Consider the following 21399-nt stretch of genomic DNA (forward strand, 5'->3'; position numbering starts at 1 on the left):
GCTGCTTTCTTCACCTTGATTAGACCTGACAGTGACAGATGCGTGATCACTCTACGTGGTAATGGCTAGCTAGATGTGTGCCCTTTATTCCTAAAGAAACTTGTTGTAAATTTGAACTGTGGCAAGTAGATGTGGATTATTTGTTCCGTGAGTCTGTTACTTCCCACGTATAAGCTGTTGTCGAAATCCACTGGCTTTCTGATGAAAATCGGATAATATTATTGTACTAATAGCTGCCTAGAGCTGTACCGCGCCTTTCCTGACAGTTTCAAGAGCTTTATATGCACCATTCCACTAACACGCCTGGACTTTTTATTTACAAAATGCTTCTCAAGAGAATTACAACAAAAACAATAGCAGCTGCCAATCAGTGAACTACTAGGTGCCAGGTACTAGGCAAGGGTGTGGATGATATATACACCAACGGTGCCAACTTGGTTTCATTAGTCACATGTCACACATGGGGCAACTGAAGCTCAGCGCGTGACACAGCTTGTTCAGTGTCACGCCACCAGTAGTGGCCCAGTGAGGATCAAACCCAAGCCTCATCCATTATGCCACAGACGCTCAGGACCCTGCTGATGGGGGCGCATGACGCACTTGACAGGTGGATACATCCCAGTAAGTCTCCGGCCCGAGCAGCACAGATTGGAAGGGTGCTTTTTCCCATTGTGAGCCTTGTTCCCTCTTCTCTGAGATTGTGAGAAAGCTGAATCGTATTACTATTTTCTCCCAAATGTTCTGCCGTTTCCTTCTGAATAATCACCATTTCTAAGCGCTAACTCCAAAACCCACTCTCCCAAGAAGTCTTCTTTGGTTAATCCTACTATTTTACTCTCCTTTGCCCCAGTCTTCCTAATGTAACATTTAAGCAAATTTCCCCCTGAAAATGAAATTGAGGGTAACTTTCACATGAGGTTTCTTTTATTTAGTCTCAAAGTAAAGTCAACTTTGTTGCTCCTGAACAAGTGGATGCATCTTCACAAAAAGGAGACATTAGTTATTTTTGGCCTAGTTTTTTTCCCAGTTCAGACATTTCAATGAAATTTATTTTAAATGCTGCTATTCTTTTTCCTTTGAAATTGATTAGTTCTATAGGGTATGGTTTTCCCTTGCTGATATGTTATTTTGTAATTGTTCTCTTGTTCTTTAAAGTGTATTTCTTTTCTATCTTTTACACAGATTTTTTTAAGCTCTTTAAGGCAGAAAACATGCTTTATCATCCCCAGTAAGTCCCCTAGCACGGTGATCTGCAGAGAGCAGACACTCGGTATTTGCCCTTGGTGACTTCCTACTCACCAATGTAAGGTTTTCATGTCCTTTAAACAGAGACTGAGCTTGACATGGAGCCATGGGCTGAACACCTTCTCCCGGCAAGACTTCGCGAGCTTAGTATTTTTGCACACAAAGAAAGACTACAAAGTACACAGAGTAAATGACTTAGTGAGGCTAATATGTTTTACGGCGGGGTGCTTACAAAGGCCATCTTCACTGGCTCCCTGTTTGAGCCCCATGGAGAGAGAAGCGGGGGTGGGACGTGGGGGCACAGCATTAAGCAGCCCACACAGAGCTCTCAGGGACAGCACGAGAGTGACAAATGGACCTGAGAAGATGGCAGCCTTCATGGCGCTTCAATAGCCCAAAGAGGGAAGGCCATTCCTCCCAGCCACCAGCTCCATATTTTCTAGTTAAAAAATGCCTTAGCCAAGGCAGCTACAAATGTTAGAGTCACAGCCACCATATGTCCAAACTACAGCCACCTCAGCGTTCAAACTAAGATTCACAGGAGAGGAAATCAGGGCCTAGAGAAAGACCATGCTGGACAGGAGGGGAGGAGAGCGCCCACAGCCTGGCCAGGGCCGAGAAGGGGGCCCGGGAGGCCCAGGGCGTTTCCAAACCCCGTACTCATGAGCAAGGCCGGCTCTCAGCTGAGCTGCCCCGTCCACTCCCTGCGAAGCAGCCCCTCCATCTCCACAGTGACGTGGAAAGATGGGCCAACTGTGCCAGCCTCTGGAGAGAAATCCCGAGACTGGCCAGGGCAACAGCAGGCCTGGGCGCCCCTACCTCGTAGTATTTGCCGTCCGAGTAGCAGCCGCAGCTGTGGGGCAGGATGCAGCTCTTGCCGTTGAGGACGTAGCCGGCGTCGCACTGACAGCCCTCCACGCAGTAGTGGTTGCAGTCGCTCTTCAGGCGGATGGCCGCGCAGCGGGGCTGGCACACGCTCACGCAGCTCTCGTAATGGCTGTTGGGAGGGCAGGTGACAGCTGGAACAGAAGACGCAGGCACAGACTGTGAGGATGCTCCCCGGCCTCGCGGAGATGGCGCCTGGCGGGAGAGAGCTGGGCCCCATTTCCTCGGGACCACCTCTCTGCCCTGGGGAGCCCCTGTCCGCTGTAGGGCTGCTGAGAGCCGGGCCAGGGCAGATGAGGTAACTGGACTTTCCTCGCATTATTTGTGTCCTCTCCTCAGCCTTGTCGTTTGAGGTCCTCTATAACCTGTTCCCTGCACCCCACTTCCCAACCCATATCTTGACTTCAGTGGTGCTCCCCCTTGATGGCCTCTGGGGTGTCCCACACTTGCTCACTCACACTGGCCTCCTTTATGCAGGTGTGCCTCCTTCAGCCTCTCAGCCTGCCTGAGTTCCCCACTCTTCAAGTCCCAGGGGAGTCCCACCTTATTCATAAAGCTTACACCCCTCTTACACCTTCACCCCAGAACTTCCCATAGAATCTTTTGCTAAGCCAGTAGTTTATAAACAGTAGGAGCTTGAGCCCCTTGATTTCTGAGAAAGCAAATGTGCACTCTGTGTGTGTGTGTTTGTGTGTGTGTGTGTGTGTTTTAGACTGTGTCCTGCAGATTTCAGACACATGCAGACACTTTTATGGAAGGCGGTCAGGGTCCTGGTGAAGAGCATGGGCTGCAGGATTCTGGAGCCAGTTCCTTGGCCTCTCTGGGCCTCACCCTGACCTGGAAAATGCAGACACAGCACCTACTTTGGGGGAGGGCTTAAGCAAGCCTGTGTGCCTAGAATAGTGCTTAACTCATAAGAGTTCAGTATGTACTAGTCAATCATTAAAGACAGGTTTGCTTTAAAGTTTTGTAGAAGCTATTATTTTAATCAGGGCATATGAAAAGCACAACATCTATATGCGGACTTCGCTCTGCCATATACAGCATATATGGAAGGAATATTTTACTTTTTAAATTACCTAATGGTAAAAACTGACTTTTTTGGTGCACAGGTATATGGATTTTATCACATGCATAGATTCTTGTAATCAATACCACTTTATACTATATTTTTAAAAACATTTCATCTAAAAGATACCTGCATGTAGAAAATGCGAACCACACAAGTGCCACTAAAAGATTACAAATTATAGCTGAATCATCCAAAAATTTTCTATGCATAAACAAGCTCCTGTGTGTGTGTGTGCATGCACGTGGGTGTTTGTGCATGCATACATACATGTGTGTATTCCATTCCCTGCCATTTTTTTATATGAATGGGAGCATAATATGCATATTTTTCTGCTTGTTGCCTTTTTGTGACTATTTCTCCCATTTAGCCTTGACTTTTACTGTTTTTGCATGGCTATATGGGGTGTGTATTTTATGTGTTTACGAAGCTGCTGCAGCGAGCATCTTTGTACATATATCTTTGCCCTCGTGAGTATAAGGCAATCTGTACAATAAATTCCTGGAAGTGAAATCACTGGGTTAAAGGGTACAGACATTTTAATTTTTGATAGCTGCAACGGAGTTGCCCTCTAAAGAAGCAATTTATCCTCCTACCATGGCTTTATGAAGAGTTTTATTTTCCCATGCCCTTGCTGATTGTTTATCACCAAACTTTCTAATTCTTGAGAGTATGAAAGGTTAAATGCTGTATAATTAAGGGGTTGCTATCGAGACTTTATATAGACACTGAAAATTCAATAAAAAACCATCCTGATTCAAAAACGGGCAAAGAACCTGAATAGACATTTCTCCAAAGAAGATATGTGAATGGCCAATAAGCACATGAAAATATGCTCAACATCACTAATCATCAGGGAAATGCAAATCAAACCTATGATGAAATACTACCTCATACCCATTAGGTTAGTATTAAAAAAACAACCAGAAAATAACAAGTGTTAGTAAAGATGTGGAGAAACTGGAAGCCTTGTGCAGTGTTGGTGGGAATGTAAGTAAGATGGTGCAGCTGCTCTGGAAAACAGTACGGCAGTTCCTCAAAAAATTAAAAATAGAAGTGTCACGTGATCTGCAATTCCTCTTCAGGATGTATACTTAAAGATTTGAAAGAAGTGTCTTGGAGAGGTAGTTACACACCAATGTTCATTTACAATAGCTCAAACATGGAAGCAGGTCAAGGGTTTATCAGTGGATGAATAGATAAGCAAAATGTGGCATATATGTGCAATGGACTAGTCAGCCTTACAAAGAAGGAAATCTTGCAATATACTACAGCGTGAGTAAGCCTTAACATTATACTAAGTGAAATAAGCCGCCCACAGAAGGACAAATACTGGAAGGATCTACTTATATGAGACATCTAAAGTAGTCAAGTTCATAGCGACAGGGAGTAGAACGGTGGTTGCCAGCGGCTTTGGCGAGAGGGAAGCGAAGAGGTCTTGTTTAGTGGGTGTACAGCCTCAGCTTTTCAAGATGAAAAGCATTCTGGAGAAGGAGGCTGGTGGTGGCTGCACAGAAATGTGAGTGTGCTTAACACCACTGAACTGCACACGTAAAAATGGTTAAGATAGTAAATGTTATGTTATGTGTATTTTACCACAATAAAAAAAGGAAAAAATGCTATATCCTTATTTTCTTTGCCTTCTTTGTGAAGTTGATCATCTTTTCATTTGTTTATAATCTATTTGTATGACTGTGGTGACCTGCCTTTTCATGCCCTCTGAACATTCTGTGTGGTTGAATTTTTTTCTTATGAAACAGTATAAATTATAAATGGATTTTTATCTGTCATGTGTTACAAAATATTTATCACTTGTCTTTGGACTTTGCTTTTTGTGTTTGTGTTTGATTGTGGTTTTGATTATGTTTTTTTGCCACGTAGAGATTTAAAATTGCAAAGTGGTCCAATTTATCAGGTTTTCTCTTAATGGCTTCGGAGCTTTTGCTTAGAAAGTCAGTCTCTACTGCAGGATTACCAGAAAACAAAACAAAACAAAATCTCCTTTGTTTCCTCCTAGTACTTTCATTACTTAAAATGTTTCTGTTTAATCTTGGTTCTGTGTGGGTTTTATTTTGGAGTGGAGCGAGTAGGGAGGGGGGGAGTTCGCTCTTTCCCCTGCTATATTGTGCTTTGTCCCTTTCCTATTTATTGAATCATACACTCTCCCCAGTGATTTGAAATGCCAGCTTTACACAGTAATAATTGCTCTTTAGATTTTGGACCTATGTCCGGACTTTCTTATTTTCCCGTGGCTGATTTTACTCTTCACATGTCAGAATCAACTTGCATTCATTACTGAAGCTTTACAGTATAGTTTAATATCCGGGAAGATATGCTACCAATCTGGAGACACCATTGTTATTCCAAATATGCTGGTCCTGTCTCCCTAGCTAGCCTACAGACTCTGTATTTTATATTTCTGATTCGTCCATGGCACCAAAGCAGTGCTGAGAACATGGCAGGTGATTAATAAACATTTGATTCTTGAGAACAAACTCTGCAGTTCCTAATACTGATTTTCTCCTCCCGAATTCCGTACTGAGAGCTATGAGCAATGACAGCTGACACCTGGATGTCTACTGTGGTCGCAAATGTGTGTCTTGCTGTGGCCAGGGGCCAGATTGCCTTTACACCCCTGGTGGGCAGGATGCGTGGATTCCCCCGCAAAGTGATGGGTACAATACAAGGGACGAGGGCTTTGGAGTTGGGCAGACCTGGTTTGAGCCCTGGCTTTGCCACTAACTGGCAGTGTCACCTTGGGCACATTACGTATCCTCTCTAAACCTCTGTTTCCTCATCTATAAAATGGGGATAATAATATCTCTCTCATGAGTAGTTGTGAAGATAAAATGAGCTGCAATGCTGCAAAGCTTCTAGAACAAAGCCTGGTATATCAATGATGGCTCCTGCTATTAATAGTAGGAGAAGGAGGAGGAAACTTCAGAAAAAAATTATTCAACAAGAATTTTTTGGACCTGCAGAGAAATATGTAGGAAAACTCTTGATTATTAGACTTTGGACCCAGGACTTTGAAGTAGCAAAAGCTGGCAAAAGTGATAGTCAGCTTTGCCCACTTCCAGGTGTCAGACACTGGGTGGCATGGTTTATGAGCCACCATCACACTGAATTCTTACGTTGGCCACTAAGGCAGGAAGACACCTCCCCAGACCTGACCCTATGGAGCCGTACATTCTCTGCAGCACCGGGTGGGGGCGCTCCCCAGCAGCCTGTCTGACCAGGCTCAGAGGGGCAGCACCGCACAGTGGAGAGAGCATTGTCTCTGGAGCCACCTTCCTTGGGACAGTTACCGAATTTCTCTGAGCTTCGGTTTCCTTCTCTAGCAAATGGGAACACTAATAGTAGTGCTTTACAGGGCTGCTGGAGGAATAAGCTCACGGGCACTCATACTGCGCTTAGAATCGTGTCTGGCACATGGTCAGAGCTAAGAAAACGCTCTGCATTTATTATTTTCTTCTCTTACTGTGCTCTCACCATCTAGTACCTAATTTAAACCCCCCATTAAGGGACTAAAACGATGATAGGCTTAGTGGAACGAATTTTAAAAAGGAGTTAGTAATTAAGACAACTACCTCCCCTCCCCACTCTAACCCTATTTGTTCAGGATGGATAGAGAAGTTTTCCAATGCATTTACAAAAAAGGTAATTGAGTAATAAATCACCCCGTCGATAGGAACAGCCAATATCATTGAAAAACCACAGCATTCTACCTTGTTACCAACACTGCGTTAAGTTTAACTGACAATTCTGGTTTAACTCTTTTTCTCCTGAAAACACCATTCCTTCTATTTCAGCATGTGAGAGCGGAACTGGATGAATTCCTAGCAGAAGGCAGTCAGGAGAATATTAGACCTGCCCTGGCTTCTCAGAGGTTAGCGGCACGTCAGATACAGTTATTAGCAGCCATACTCGAGGCAGGCTTTCTGTGTTCACTGATCGCTCGGACTGAATGGCTGAGTTAGGACTTAGGCTTGAGACCCTCAGCTTTTCTCTGCTTCTGAAATTCAAACTGCAAAACTAGCTGCCTCCAGCTGTGCCTGCCCAACCCCCCCCCCCCCGCCCCATCCCCACCCACATACCTTCTTTGAAGGGCAATTTTTTTCTCTCATTTTAGCTTTTCTTTTTGCCAGTCATTACCACCATCTCACCAGCCACTGTCTTTTGGATCTTTGCCCCCACCCTGAAATGCCACAGTCAGGTCCGGTCAACCCCCCTCCGATGGGGACCACGGCCCTGATGCCCCACCCAGGCCTTGCTGACGGAGGGGTGGGGGCCAAGGCCAAGGGCGAGGCAGGACAGACTCTGCCTTGGCTCCTGTGGATAGAGCCCCGTTGCTATAGAGACAGGAGCCCACATGGCCGGGCACAACTTGGAGGAGGGGAGAGGAAAGGGTTACTGGTGGACAAGTCAACTACTGGCAGTAAGACAAGGAGAATGGCCTTTACATCCTTATGAAGATCCTCCCATCCAAAACCCATCTGCCTCCGTGCACCATTTTTACCCCTCTGGGTCCAAGCTCCATAGGGTTGGGGGCCTTCTCCCTTGGAGGTAAGGATGTAGGAGCTTGTAACTCAATTCCTTTTCTTTCCCATGAGTGGTAAAAATTGGAACCCATGATTTAAGGTAAGAGTTCCTGACACTGGCCCCTCTGAAGGCAGTGCTTCCCTATGATTTCCCTGCCTGTTGCAATTGGCAGCAGTGGCATTTGGCTTACACTATGCCCCAGCCCCATCCCTGCCACCCCAGGGAGCCGCACAGCCACCTGGACATGGCTACAGGGAAAGACAGAGCTCCCTGTATTAGGTCTCAAGAGGAGGCAGGAGGTGTCCCCCTAAGACTGTTTCCCCAACCTCACCCTTCCTAGGTCCCTGGTCTAGATCCTGGTTTTCTGGTTTAGAGAAAGGCAAGCTCTCTCACCCCCTGTGACCCCAGGGAGTCCAGAGGAGCTCTGGGGGTTTATCCAGACCGTGACTTCATTAAAAAGGGGTTTAACTTTACTGAAGTCACCAGACTGGATCATTACTCCCACTGGCATCCTCCCCATCCCCACGCAGGAACGGACCCAGGATGAAATGGCTCTAGCATCTCCCCCTGCTGCTGCCCACCTCCTCCCACCCTCTCCCCACAATCTACAGGAATCCAATTATGTGGAATGTAAACTAACTGTGCGGACATTAAACTACATCAGTTTCTGGTTTTTCATCCCAATCTCCCTTTGCCAGAGTGAACGGAAGTTTATTCTCTGGGATCCCCGCTGTACCACTTATTTAGAGCTCTGTGCATTTGGCATCAATCTGTAGCCTTTTTGTACAGTTGGGTTTAAAAGAAATTTGCTGGAGCTAATGAGACTGAGATGGGAAAACAGACCAGGGCAGGCTGACCAAGGACCCAGTCATTTCTCCTCCCAGTTCCTCCTGTGACGTGCTAAACGCAGGCAGCTCATTCCAGCACAGCGTAGGGGCTGACAGCATGAGCTTTGGGTTTAGAAGGTCAAACCCTAACTTTGCCAATGACTTTGTATGACCTCAGGCAAGTTACAAATCTCCTCTGAGTCTCAGTTTCTCCCCAACAGACTGGTTCATCGAGGAGAATAAACAAGAGAAGGCTCAGAGCAAAGCCAGTACCTACACCACCACTCAGCAGGCAGAGAGCGCGCTGGGCTGTCAGGCACCCAGTTTCAGCCTCCTGACGTTCCTGTGGCATAAAGGGAGTAGGTAGCAGCATGACCCCAGGATTACCAGGGGCAACTAAGAAGCAGAGAGGAAAGCAACTTGCTCCAAGGCCCCACAGAGCGAGGCGGGAACCCAGGGGCTCTAGTTCTTTTTTCGAATGCTCTTACCATTCTGTCATGTTTCACAAGAGCAAAGACTGATCCCTAAGATGCATGAATCAGAGTAACACACTTAGAGAGAGCATGTCAATTCCCACCACCACGAGGGGCCCATGAGGTTCTAGAACTAACTGTCCTACTAACTCGTTCTTATTGTTGGTCCTTTGTTGGAATTTAATTGTGCCCTTGTTGAGTCCAGATGCTATGTGTGATGCTCTGTGCTTTATGTACATTACCTTAATTCATCCTCTGAGCAACACATGAAATAAGTGTTATTAACCCCATTTTACAAATAAGGCAATGAAGGCTCTGGGAGGTTACACATCTTGTGCCAGATAACAAACTCAATCCCAAAGTGCATACCCTTAGATGGCTTTGCTTCACGGACTGCTACGGAGCTGGAACACTGGCTTGGCCACACTAACCCAGCTACAAGGAGAAACAGCAGAGGGACTCACAGCAGGACGTGTCATTCCTCCAGCCGGTCACCGCAATCCCCTGAGTCTGGCAGGTGCTGGCGTAGTTCTGCAGCCAGCTGCAGGCGGTTTGCACCGTGCCCCCATCGATGCAAGAGTCAAACAGGCAGTTCTTGTAGAAGAAGGTGGGGTTGACTTTGCTGTGACACTTGGTGAAGCCAGCATTCACGCTGGGGATCAGGCCACACAGCTGCTGCACCTTGGACAGACCTTCCACCTTGGCACAGGATGGGCAGCGGTCCCCACAGCCAACCTGGCAGAAGGTGTCTCTCTTCACCCAGCTCTGCCCAAACTCGTTGACGCTGGATGCAGGCACACCCATGGGCATCTCCAGGTCGTCGTCTGGGTTGCCATTATAGCGGCCGCACAGGCCGTACGTGCTGTTTCGCATGCTCCGAGGCACCGTGATGGACAGGTAGGTCTTCCAGTCATACACGACCTTCAGGCCAAAATCAGTTTCCACCACCACGTGGAAGCCAAAGGAGAAGATATTTATCTTCCCTTGTCCCAACTTCAGGGGCAGATACAGCCGTTCGTTGTTGACCTGTAAGAGAAGAGGATTGGAACAGAGACACACACTTGGCCTGGAGATTTCCCGGTTCTTCCGAGAGGCAGACCCAGAGGGGGGTGCAGGCATGTTTAAGGTAATCTTTGCCTTTAGTGGTGTTTATGTCAGTCAACTATTATTAGTAGGATTTGAACAGACTTAAATGACTATCCTTTGTGCACTAATATACCTACTTATTCCTGTGCCTTCTGCTGACATAGCATTATTTCCCCCAGGGGTTCAAATTGTTTTCTCCAAGGTAATGAGAGGGTAAGAAGAATTCAATTAAAGTTTAGACTGAAATACCAAAATCTAGAACTCCAGTGTTTCTATTTCTAACTCTGCTGTCAATTTATTTTAGGCAAGCCCCAATGTATAAATTCCTTTAGGTTTTTTGTTTTTTTCCTGAAGAATGACTTTCTTTTGCTGGTCCCTCTGCCTACGATGCCATTCTTCACCCACCAACATCCCCTCCTCCAGATCCTCCTCGAATGGTGCCTGTTCTCTCAAGCAACATTTCCTGAGCCTGTGGTCGGAATTAATCACTCCCTTGTCTGGACAACCAGCACATGGTGTTTATATTCTCTTGTACTCTCTTCACCTTTGGCCAGGATCTAGTATGTGTATGCTCTGCACTTGAAACACGTCTCATCACCTGCCTTGTATCACGCTTGCTTGTCTATGTGTCTGTCTCATCTACGACATTATGAGCCACTCAAGGGCAGGAACCCCACTCCATCAATCTTCATACTCACCTTCCCCTCACTGCCCCCTGGACACCCAGCACAATGCCTCACACAGAGAGGACCCTTGACACACGCTCCCTCCCATATATTTTTAATTCAGAAGATGAGGCAATCCCTGAACATAGAACCCCAGAACTGCGCTGTCCTTGCCCCATTCTGATTCAGATGAGTCGAACCTATAGGCGTTGGCTGGCTGAGTGCATGGGGGACCTTAGTGGCCACTGGGAGGGCTCCGAGGGGAGCAGGTCTTTGAGAAGGTAGGAGGTTTCTCTGGTGGCCAGAAACACCTTCCCAACCGACCTCCTTAAACTCTCTCCTGGCTGACATCTCATCCCCAAGCCCGCAGCTACTGCTTTGGTTCCAACGCTCATTACCTCCCACCTTGACCACTGAATACGCTCCTACCAGTCCCCTGGCTCCTGTGGTGCCCCTCTCCTCCATTCACACACTACTGCCATGCCCAAATTTTTTAATGCAATTGAAAGCAGTTAGTCCAATGCTTAAACCCCTGTCCATCGCTGGAGTAAAACGTCTGATATGCTCAGCACATCACACAGAGCCCTGTGGGGTTGGCTCTGACCTCTCAGACCCCACCCACCTCTGTCCTCCCCTCCAGCATACCCAGCACTGTGCAGTTCCCCAGAATGACCAAGCCATGCCATTCCACCACGCCCTTTCCTTTGTGCAAGTGTGGGGGGTCTTTGTGAGCGGCCCCCAGCCTCAGCCTCTGTGGGCTAATGATAACTCACAGCTGGCCTTGGCTGAATGGGAACCACTTGGCTCCAGAGCTCATGATCCCCCCACACCTCTACCGCACCCCCACCCCAAGGGCAGCCTTGGCCAATGACTGACCAACATGGGGACCAGCATGACCAGGCCATGTGCTGGGGCTCCCAGTGGCCCAGGCTGAGGCTGGTCTCCAGCTTAAACCACATCCTTGCAGAGCTTCCCTCCCTCCCTGAGAATCTGCATCTTGGACTCTGCTTCTAGGGAACCTGACGTAGGGCAACAATGATGCCCTTGCCCCCTTCTCCCTCCAAGGGGCGCTGCTCGCCCATCAAGCTTCTACCCAACTGTCTCCTCTTCCGTGGGTATTTGTCTAGGCAGAATTCATTCACTCATCACAGGCCATTGGTTCGGTGCTACCGTGTGCCAGGCACTGCATGAAATGCAGGAAAAAAGCACAGGGCCCCTTTCCTAGGTGCTCACAGGCATGTGGCAGAGCAGGCACGTGGACAGAGAGTAACAACATCTGACGAAAGCACCATCCTAAAGGAAGGCTCTGGTTGGCCGGTCAAGGATGAACGAGAGTGAAGGAAACGGGATTCCCAAGGAGCGGGCTGGAACAGAGGCGAAGAGGAGAGGAAATGCCTGTCAAGTACAAAGATTTACAGCAATGTGGTGCTGCTGGGCATTAAATGTGACCTTGGGGGTGGTGGGGGGTGAAGGTAGAGAGGGCCTGGATCATGGAGGGCCTCGTATGCCATGTTCAACTGGTGAGGTTGAGCCTGAAAAGACCCAATCATTTTGCAAAAGAAGTCATTGGTGGCGTTAGTAAGAACTTCAGTAGAAGTGATGAAACTAGCAGTCAAATCACAGCAGTTACGCAGCAAGCAGGAGATCAGGAAGCAGGGATGGCTCCCTCCAGGAGCTTGGAAAGACAGGGGAGGAGAGAGACTGGATAGCAGCTAGTGGCGAACCAGGGTCAAGGTGTTTTTTTAGAATGAACATGTTTATGGGATGAAGAAAAGGACCTGAGACATAGGAGAGAGAGGAGACGACAGACGGACAAGACCCCTGAGAAGGCAGAGAACAGCGGTGCAGGACAAGAGTAGCCAGGGGACAGAATGAGGTCCCTTCTGTGCCTGGAGGAGGCGGGGTGAAGAGGACAGTGTGACAGGTCATTTCAGTGGCCGGGTACGGGTGTGGGAAAGGCGGAGGGACAGCGTGCATGGTGAGCACGACTTCCTCAACCGGGAAGCCCGGAGATGGAGCGGCATGTGTTCTGTGCCAACACACAACGCAGACGTGGGGGGTCCCAGAGGAAGCAGAGGCCACGGGGGACTCCCACCGGCCTGGACGACGCACACTGATTAACCAGGAGCTGTGCACACCCAGGCTGAGTGTGCCCGCTTGCTCGCCCCCCGAGTGTCCCTGCGTTCTGGAGTCTAGGCTACTGGGTGTCAAACAGCAGGCAGGACTGGGGGCCAGGCGATGTACCTGGCTTCAAGCTGAAGGGCTTGCTGACTCTGCCACTGCCCAGGAGCACCCTGGGAGGCAAAGGCAGGCAGGCACAGCCTCTCTCAGGCTCTAGGGCCCTGGGAAAGCCGCCTGCACCCCCACATCACCGCCCTCCATGGGTGAGAAATGGAAGGCAAGAGGGGGCAGAGGGAGAGGAAGCAGAGACAGGGAGGGGTTGGTGTGGAAGCAGAGCTCTGGTGGGGAGGCCAGGGCAGAGGAGGAGGACGGGGCATGGGGGTGAGGGTGGGGGAATGGATTTCAAACATTTAAGTTTAGAAATAAGATCACATGCTGTATTTTTAGTAGAGAGCTTTCCTTTAAACAACTGATTGGCCTCTATAGCCTCTTCGTTCGTTCTAAAGTCTGCTCAAAACCCACGCTTCGCTGCCCCTCTGGGAGTGACTGTTTCCCATTTCCTAGAATGCCCTTACCTCGTTCTCGGCCTGGCTGACCTGCTCCTTCAGGGCTGAGCCCCGGGTGAGCTCTTCCAGAAAGGCCCCTCTGCAGGCGCCCCGGCTGGCTCGGGCATCCTGAGCATTCACAGCCCTCTGCGTGTCACATTTCTGTGGGCTTCGCCTTCCGCGGACACCCCCTGCTAACACGTCTGACTCTCCCATCACACTCTGAGCTCTTCTCAGGACAGAAGCCACATTTGTTTCATTTTCCTACCCTCAGGATTTGGCACAGAACTGGCATCAACATTCTCCCATCCAACTAAACTGGGCCAGAGTCATGTTCAGAAACTCACTCTTCCCTGGTGGCCGCAGAATCAGCAGTAAGTGACAAAGACATGAGCTGTGAGGCTCCCGGAAGCCTCCCCTCACACCCCACCCCCCCACCCCCACCCCCGGCCCGGCGGTGAAGGACCTGGCTGTGCTGAAGCCTGGGGGAGGTGGCAGGAGACAGGCCCTGTCTCTTGAGGTCTGACTGTGGGTCCCCGGAGACGTGGGCTGTTGCTGTGCCGGGAGTGGCTCCCCTTCTGCCGCTCGCCCCCATAACCCTGGCTGGTACACAGATGCCACATTTATTTCCAGTTTCCCTTGGCTTAATGGGTTTTCCCGTGTCCAGTATTGCTTAATGCAGGGAAATTTCAGAGCCACAGAGGGCCCCCGTGTGCCTAGGCATCGCTTCCACATTGCCTCGGTTTCTGAGAGCGCCAGCAGAGACCCAGGGCCAGGTGCTGTTGGCCCAGCACATCACTGCCTGCTGTCGCCGTGACGGCCACCACTCTTCTCTCAGGGAGAGATGGCGACTAATAATAACACCAGGCGAGAAACAAATGCAAATCACTGAACAAGCAGACCCTGTAATGCATATTAATAATTCAAAGTAAATGCTAAATCTGTCCCTCAGGTCCCCAAAGAAGAGAAACTTCAAGCATCCTGAGCTTGGTCTTGTCGTCAGAGGTCTGAGAGCCACATACTCTGTTGCCAGCGTGAGCACTTAGCGCATCTGCGTGACGGAGAGGGGGGCCCTGGCAAGGGGGTCCTGTGCCCCTTTAATCAATTCTTCCTTGATGCTCATTTCTCTCCAGTTCCCTGTTGTGGGTTGAATTGTGTCCCCCAAAAGACATGCTGAAGTCTTTACCTGCAGGACCTGCGAATGTGACCTTATTCGAAAATAGGGTCTGTGCAGGTGAGATCAAGTTAAGATGAGATCATACCGGGTTAGGGTGGACCTTAAATTCAATGACAAGTGTTCTTCAAAGGGAGAGAGACTGGCCCAGGGAAGTGAAGACACAGAGAGAAGGCCACGGGAGGACGGAGGCAGAGACTGGCGGTATCGCGCCACAAGCCAAGGGGCACCTACAGCCAGAGGCCAGCAGGGGGCGGGGGTCAGCTTGTGCCCTGGAACCTCAGGGGGACCAGGGTCCTGCTGACACCCGGAGTCCAAGAGGCCTCCAGAACTACGAGAGTAAGTTTTGGCTGTTCTAAGCCACCTAGTCCGTGATGTTGTGTGATGGCAGCCCCAAGAAATGAACACAACCTTCCCTCCCTATCCTTTCACGGACAGAGAAGCCAGCTGAGTGGTTCCCAGGGGTCTCGACGTCAGCCACGAGCGCATCTCATGAGGCGAGAGCAGGACGTGTGGCTGGGCGGGGAGCCGGCCCATCAGAGCTCAGCTCCAAGGCTGAGACAGCCGGTGCAGGGGGGGTCCCAGCCACCACGACGGCAAGGAGGAGGAGCATTCGAGCGACCAAGTGTTCACGAGGATCCAGTGGTCTATCTGTGAAAATCACTGGGTCAGAAGACGCATGTGTAGACTACGTACCTAAATGCTAGAGCGTGTGACAACACAAGGAAGCAATTTCTTTCACAATTCACAGGCTGGGACAGGACCTACGAGCAGATTATACTTAAAAAGAGGAACAATCCTGGAAGGTAGAAAGGGAGAAGGGTGTTGAATGCCAAGGAGACAGGGACCCCCACGACCATGTGGGCATCAAGGGGAGAAACACATCTGATGAGGAGGAAAGGAGGAAAGGACAAATATGACGCCAACCACATGGACGAAAATGACCGGTAAGTTTGTCGAACACATCGGATGGAAATGCAGAGAAGGAGGTCATGGTTAACAGGCAGCTTCAGCCGTGCAGACCCCTGCGGGAAACCTGATGTGGCTGAAAGCAAAGCACCTGATACGCCCCTCACTTGTCTCAGTGGCAGGTCCATGTCCCAGGTTGCTGAGGGGGTGACCACAGGGGACCCTGGAAGAAAGGTTATTATGCCACCTCATTCATTCACTGGGCAAGTGCGCTGAGTGTCGCAATGTGTGTATTCAGCTGCCATAAGGATGAGTCAGGCATGGTTCCTGTGCTCAGGAAGCCCACGATTAGTACTGAGTGAGCTAGGTGTGAACAGCGCCAGAAATACATTGGGATTAATGCAATAATGGGTAAGGGAACCAAACGGCGATGGGCAGCACAGAGGAAAGCCATCCGGGGTTTGGGTACAACGCCCAAGGCAGGGGAGAAGAATAGTGAGGCCTCTATCTTAGATGCTAAGAAGGCACATTTTCCAATAAATGTGGAAGGGAAGACAGCTTAAGAAGCTTGGAAACCTCTCTTTGTCAGACAAGAAGGCTAAAGGAATCATAAGGAAGGGAAGAAATCAGTAGAGGTGCCCGGGGCATTCTGTAATAACAGCTCAGAGTTTTAAGGAGAATAAACACAAGATGGAAAGGTCAGTGCCACCCAGTGAAGATGATGTCCAAGGACAAACACCCTGAGTCAGCTCTTCCACCCAAAAATGGTCAAGCAGAGGCCATTGGCTGGCTTCTTAGTGTTCCCAGTGATGCTCAGAGCAAAGCCTTGGAGAAGGAGCGGCTGGGGCTGCTGTCCTCCGGCTGGGCCAGGAGCCCAGAGCCCCTCAACCCCCACCTGCTCCTACCTGCATGGCCAAGGGTGTGGGAAGGGTGGGGAGGGTAGAAAGAGGGAACCGAGGCCCAGGTGAGGAGAGCCCTTGAGTGCTCCAAATGCATGCGAGCCTCTTGAACCCCCCCAGGTCCTACAGGAGCCACAGCAAGACCAGAAGCGGTAGAAGGAGCCAAAGCAGGCAGAGGTGATTCTGACCTCAGGAGAGGGAAGGAGGTGCATTAGAAAACAGTACCACTTACAGACACCTAATCCACGCAGGGCATGTGTCTCTTATAGCTGGAGTGCCTGCCCAAGGCCGCATAGGGGTAGCCAAGCAGGGAATCAAAGCTAGCCTGCGTGCTTGCTAATATCCTCTGCTGCAGTGTGAAAGGTACAATCTCTAGGGCTGGCTCTGCTCCTAATGTGCGCCTGTGACTCAGGCAGATGATTCTTCTCTGGGAGGCTCAGTTTCCTTATCTGTAAGAGATAGGGACAGAAAATCTCCAGGGCTCCATCTGCTCTAACATCCTGTGCTCTTCCTTGGTCGGGACCAACCTGGTTCAGCTGTAGCCTGGCTTGCTGACCCAGGACACCTACCCTCACATCCCCGCGACTCTCTTCCTGGGGTCTAGCCTGTGACTACTCACCAGCACAGTGTGCTTGTAGGCCCTGTGAATTACGAGGCTGTAGCCGAACACAGTCACGTCTACCTGCTTGACCCACAAAGCCAGCGACGGGTCCCGGTCCTCGTTCGTGGCTGTGACGATGAACTTGGGGAAGGTGTCTGAGCTTGGCCTGTTCCCTGTGGTGCACAGGATGAGAGGGCAGCTGGTCTGGAAGTCAAAGGGGTAGCCATCAAAGGTCAGGTAATGGCCATAGCCCGACACAATGCAGGAAGCATCGGTGCGGGCCTGGCAGTAGTACAGGCCGCCCTCCTCCGTGCAGTATTCATCGTCACTGCAGGGGACAGTCTCACAGTGGATGCTGTTGTCTGTGCCGTTGCAGTAGCAGAAGATCTGGCAGTCCAGGTCCACCCAGAAGGTCTCGTTGGCAGCAAGCTGATGCCCCTCAAAGTTGCAGCCACACTCGCTCCGGGTGACACACTGGCTGCCTTGCAGGGCATAGCCCTCGTCACACTGGCAACCCTCAGAGCAGCTGTCCACGCAGACGGGGCCCAGGGCCAGGGTCTCACAGGTCACTGTACACATCATGCACTCCTCGAAATGGCTGTTCTCCGGGCAGTCCAGAGCTGAGGGTGGTCAAGGAGAAGACAGGCTTTAGGTGGGACAGAGGTCAGAGATGTGTGTGTGCACGTGCATATGCGGGCTGCCTGTGTACACTTATTTGCACAGCCCAGTGTGCCCGGAAGATGCCATGCGATCAGCACCCCTGCCATCCTCATTCAGGGTGATCAAGGGCTCAGGGAACCCCTCACCCGTGTGCTCCTCTCAGGCACTTAGCTTTCCAGGGAGAGGATTCCGGGACTGTGACAGGCACTGTTCCAGGCACTTCTGTGTGACTTTCCTCAACAACCTGGAAGGGTAAGGAAAGTCTTGTCCTCCCTATGGTACAGGTGAGGAAACTGAAGTTCAGTGACTTAATCCAGCTGGTAAGTGACGGAGAGAGATTCAGACCAGTTCTCCACACTCTCCAGCCTCAGACCCCGGAGAGAGGGCCCTGCAAGGAGCGAGTGTTTGAGGCCATAGAGACCTGTGGATCCCGTCACTGAGCTTCCGTTTCTTCTTGCATTAAATAAAGACTTTACTCACCCAGCATGGCTGTTCCAAGGGTTAACAATCTCATGTGCTGAGTCTGTAGTTGAGGCTCAGGGAATAGTATGTCTTTCCCTTCTTACACTTCCTTCTAGTGCAGATGGACACAAAGCAGGTATTTCTACTCTGCGAACTGCTCTCTTTGTCTCCCATTTCTCTGCTCCTGGTGCCCCCTGGCCTCTCCCACCTCTTCATGACCTCTGCACACAGTTACCCCACCTCTTTTGCTCACACTTTCTCCCCAACCTGGATGCCCTCACAAAGCCAAATCCTACCCATCCTCGAGGTTCATTTCAAAAGGCACTTCTGCCTGGAAGCCTCCTTTGATAGATCAAGTCCCTGAGTCACAAGCACAGCACCTAAATGATAACAGCATGTGTTGTTCCCCATGCAGTTCCAGGTATCCCTCCCACTTCTCTTGATTATTTTAGTTTGTCAAAATTGGACATGGGCAGAGATGAATGCAGGAGCACAGAAAAAAATCTACTTACAAGTCCGTGTAAGCTAAAGATCTGTGAAGGTTCCTACCATCTCCCAGCAGAATAGGATCTTGTCTTTAAAGCTTTCTTTGGCTCTTACGCATACCATCACTCCTTAATCATGTTCTATAATCCAAGGGCACAAAGGACACACTACACAGAAACGCATCGCATAGCAATAAGTAGCTCTGCCTACAAGCATCCGCTCCACAGTTCTGCTCTATGTACTGCACGCCAATCATTTTTCCTCTGGGCTAAGGACCATTTCCACTCCCCTTGTCTACAGTACCATCCGGCTTTGGAGTTGAAGGCTAGCTCAGCACTGATTAAATATGTCTGTATAAAGGGATGTTCACATTTGTCTCTAAATTATGAATGTTATAACACAGACTGCAGGTTTATGGTGATAGCAAATAACATGACTTATTTAAATGCCTCCCACTTTATGACTTATTGTGTTGTCTGAATTTGTCTGCAAGTCTGGAACATACAGATGTGAAGTAATAAGACCTCCCCTGGCCCCTGAAATTCCTCTGTGAGATTATTTAATTGGCAGCCCGGCTCTGTCAACAAGAGGGCTGGTTGAAAATAGCTGAATACAGAAGCAGTGGTTGTCTCTCTTTCTAGGTCCAAAGATTGCGTTCCTCATCTGCAGCTGTTGCCCAGTCCAGTCCCCACACGGCAAGACCTCATGCAGATTAACCCCTTAGCACCCAGAGACGGATTAATTGAGTGTGCCCTCTATGGTCCTCTTGCCAGACCCACGCACACGAGGCCTGGCCGAGACATCCTGGGGGCTGTCTCAAATTTGAGCCCTGGCCCTCTGCCCAAGGTAGCCATGTTCTGCTTGACTGCTTCTGTGCACGCGTCTCTCTCAAAAGGGCACTTACAAGACTTCCTCCAGCTCTGCAGACCCAGGTGAGGGACGGTGAAAAGCTATTCTTAGCAGCCATCGCACCCCAAAAAGAGGGATCATCATCATGCTGCTCTGCTTTGCACGAACAGGGCCCCCAAACCGTGCTCTGCGCAGCACAAAAACAATCTAGAAACGCTTCCCTCTGGGTAGGAGTCCATAGTCTGAAAGGATAGCGTGGACATGGCCAGGCGGCAGAACAGACTTGGTACGGGTCAAGCTCAGTAATCCCAAACCATGAACGAACTAGAGCTGCAAAGCGCAGTGCCGGAGCGGGGACAGAGACCACGTTAGACAGGCTGGAGGGAGGACAAAGCAGATACGGGAGGCGAATTAAACAGGAGGCTTGGGGTAAGTGTTATAAGGTCCCACTAGGTGTGGTGGTCAATAGAAACCTTGAAGCCCCTCTCTCCCGTATGCAAGTTTATGAAAAGAGCATGCTCCCAGAATCCCAGCTTTAGGATTCACAGCATCTGCTATTAATCTCTTCCCAGTGCAGTTAAGGCTCACCAGGTATATAAATGCCTTTCTCTGAGATGACAGTCACCAAAGCCTGCATGGGCTCCTCGGATTTCCAAAGCTCAGAAACCAGAGATTTAAGTCAAGTATGAAATATGTGTATGCAGTGTGTGTGTGTGTGTGTGTGTGTGTGTGTGTGTGTGTGTCTTAGTTCTTAGCTCTAAGGTGTTCCTGTGAAAGAGCAGAGAGGCAAAGCAAGATACTGCAGCAGCAGAGGGTAGGCCTCACCCAGCTCTTGGGCTCTACAGCATTCCCCACCAAAACCAAAACGAATCAGGGCTTCTTGAAGTAGTGGTGGATTCTAGTCTGGGTGGGGGAGGTCAACAGATGAGTATGGAGCATGTTGTTATGCAGCCAATGATGACAAAGGCATGGACACAAGAGACACCTTGAAGGGGCTCCCACAGACCAAATCCAGAACAATTTTCACACCAAAATAATTGGGCAATGGAATATGCATTCTAAATCACTGAAAAAATTGGTATCCATTTGTCCATATTGAGAAGATACATATAGAGGATATAAATGATTGGTATAAATAGATATAGATAACGGATAGATGACAAACAGAAGAGAAGGGAGGGCTTCTCGTTACGGTGCAATGACATCTACTGAGTGAGTGCTGGGGCTGGAAACTGTCATACTGATACAAGCAAAAGTCACCCATGCGCGCTAAACCAAGGAGGGGGAATCGATGGCGAGCAGGATACTTGCGTGGCGCTCAAGTAGCTCACTAGAAATTGCTCGTTAGCTAGTTGGGAGAGAAAAAACACAGAGGCGCCAGAGCTGAGGGACCTGACACCACCCTGCCAGGCCATCAGTGGGCCCATCACCGTCCCTGTTGCTGCGGAGCAGAGGCCGCGCAGCGCACGCCTCACGTATACGCCCCACGTACGCCCCACGTGTGGTGTGACGTCAGTAAGACACGCCTCCCGGACGCCGGAGGCTGCGGGCAGAGGGACAGCACAGCCTGGGCAGGAGGCGACATCTGGCCCCGAAAAGGGGGAAGCTGGATTCTGAAGAAATGACAGCATCATAAAAGACAAAGCTAGGAAGCTGTTCCAGATCAAAGGAGACTAAAGAGACGCAACAGCTAAATGCGCCATGTAACCCCAGACCTGATCTGTTCTGAGGGGGGGAGTCGGAAAGGAGGTGACTGAGCCACCCGACAGAACTGAAACATGGAGGTTAAATTATTATATCCATGTTGAATGTCCCGAGGTCAGCGACCACACTGGGTCCTGTAAAGGAGCATCCTTATTCTAAGGAAACACACGCTGAAGTGTTGGCGGGCAGGGGCGTAT

The 21399-nt window shown here is 49.8% G+C and overlaps 1 protein-coding gene and 1 long non-coding RNA gene across 2 annotated transcripts in view; one reads left to right on the plus strand and one right to left on the minus strand.

Annotated features, from left to right (window-relative positions):
• Positions 1 to 9134, plus strand: part of LOC108409208 (uncharacterized) — a 94201-nt gene extending 85067 nt beyond the window's left edge. The window contains exon 7 of the long non-coding RNA XR_005054305.2: positions 8790 to 9134. This is a non-coding gene — a long non-coding RNA (uncharacterized lncRNA). The remainder of the gene's footprint in view (positions 1 to 8789) is intronic.
• The window catches only part of TECTA (tectorin alpha), a 67667-nt gene that overhangs the window by 19237 nt on the left and 27031 nt on the right, over positions 1 to 21399 (minus strand). The window contains exons 10-12 of the mRNA XM_017679642.3: positions 17060 to 17661; positions 9506 to 10067; positions 2065 to 2264 (exon numbers count right to left, since the gene is read on the minus strand). Coding sequence (XP_017535131.3) covers positions 2065 to 2264; positions 9506 to 10067; positions 17060 to 17661 — 1364 coding nt within the window. The remainder of the gene's footprint in view (positions 1 to 2064; positions 2265 to 9505; positions 10068 to 17059; positions 17662 to 21399) is intronic.

The sequence above is a fragment of the Manis javanica genome, chromosome 6 (assembly GCF_040802235.1).
Source record: "Manis javanica isolate MJ-LG chromosome 6, MJ_LKY, whole genome shotgun sequence".
NCBI lineage: Eukaryota > Metazoa > Chordata > Mammalia > Pholidota > Manidae > Manis > Manis javanica.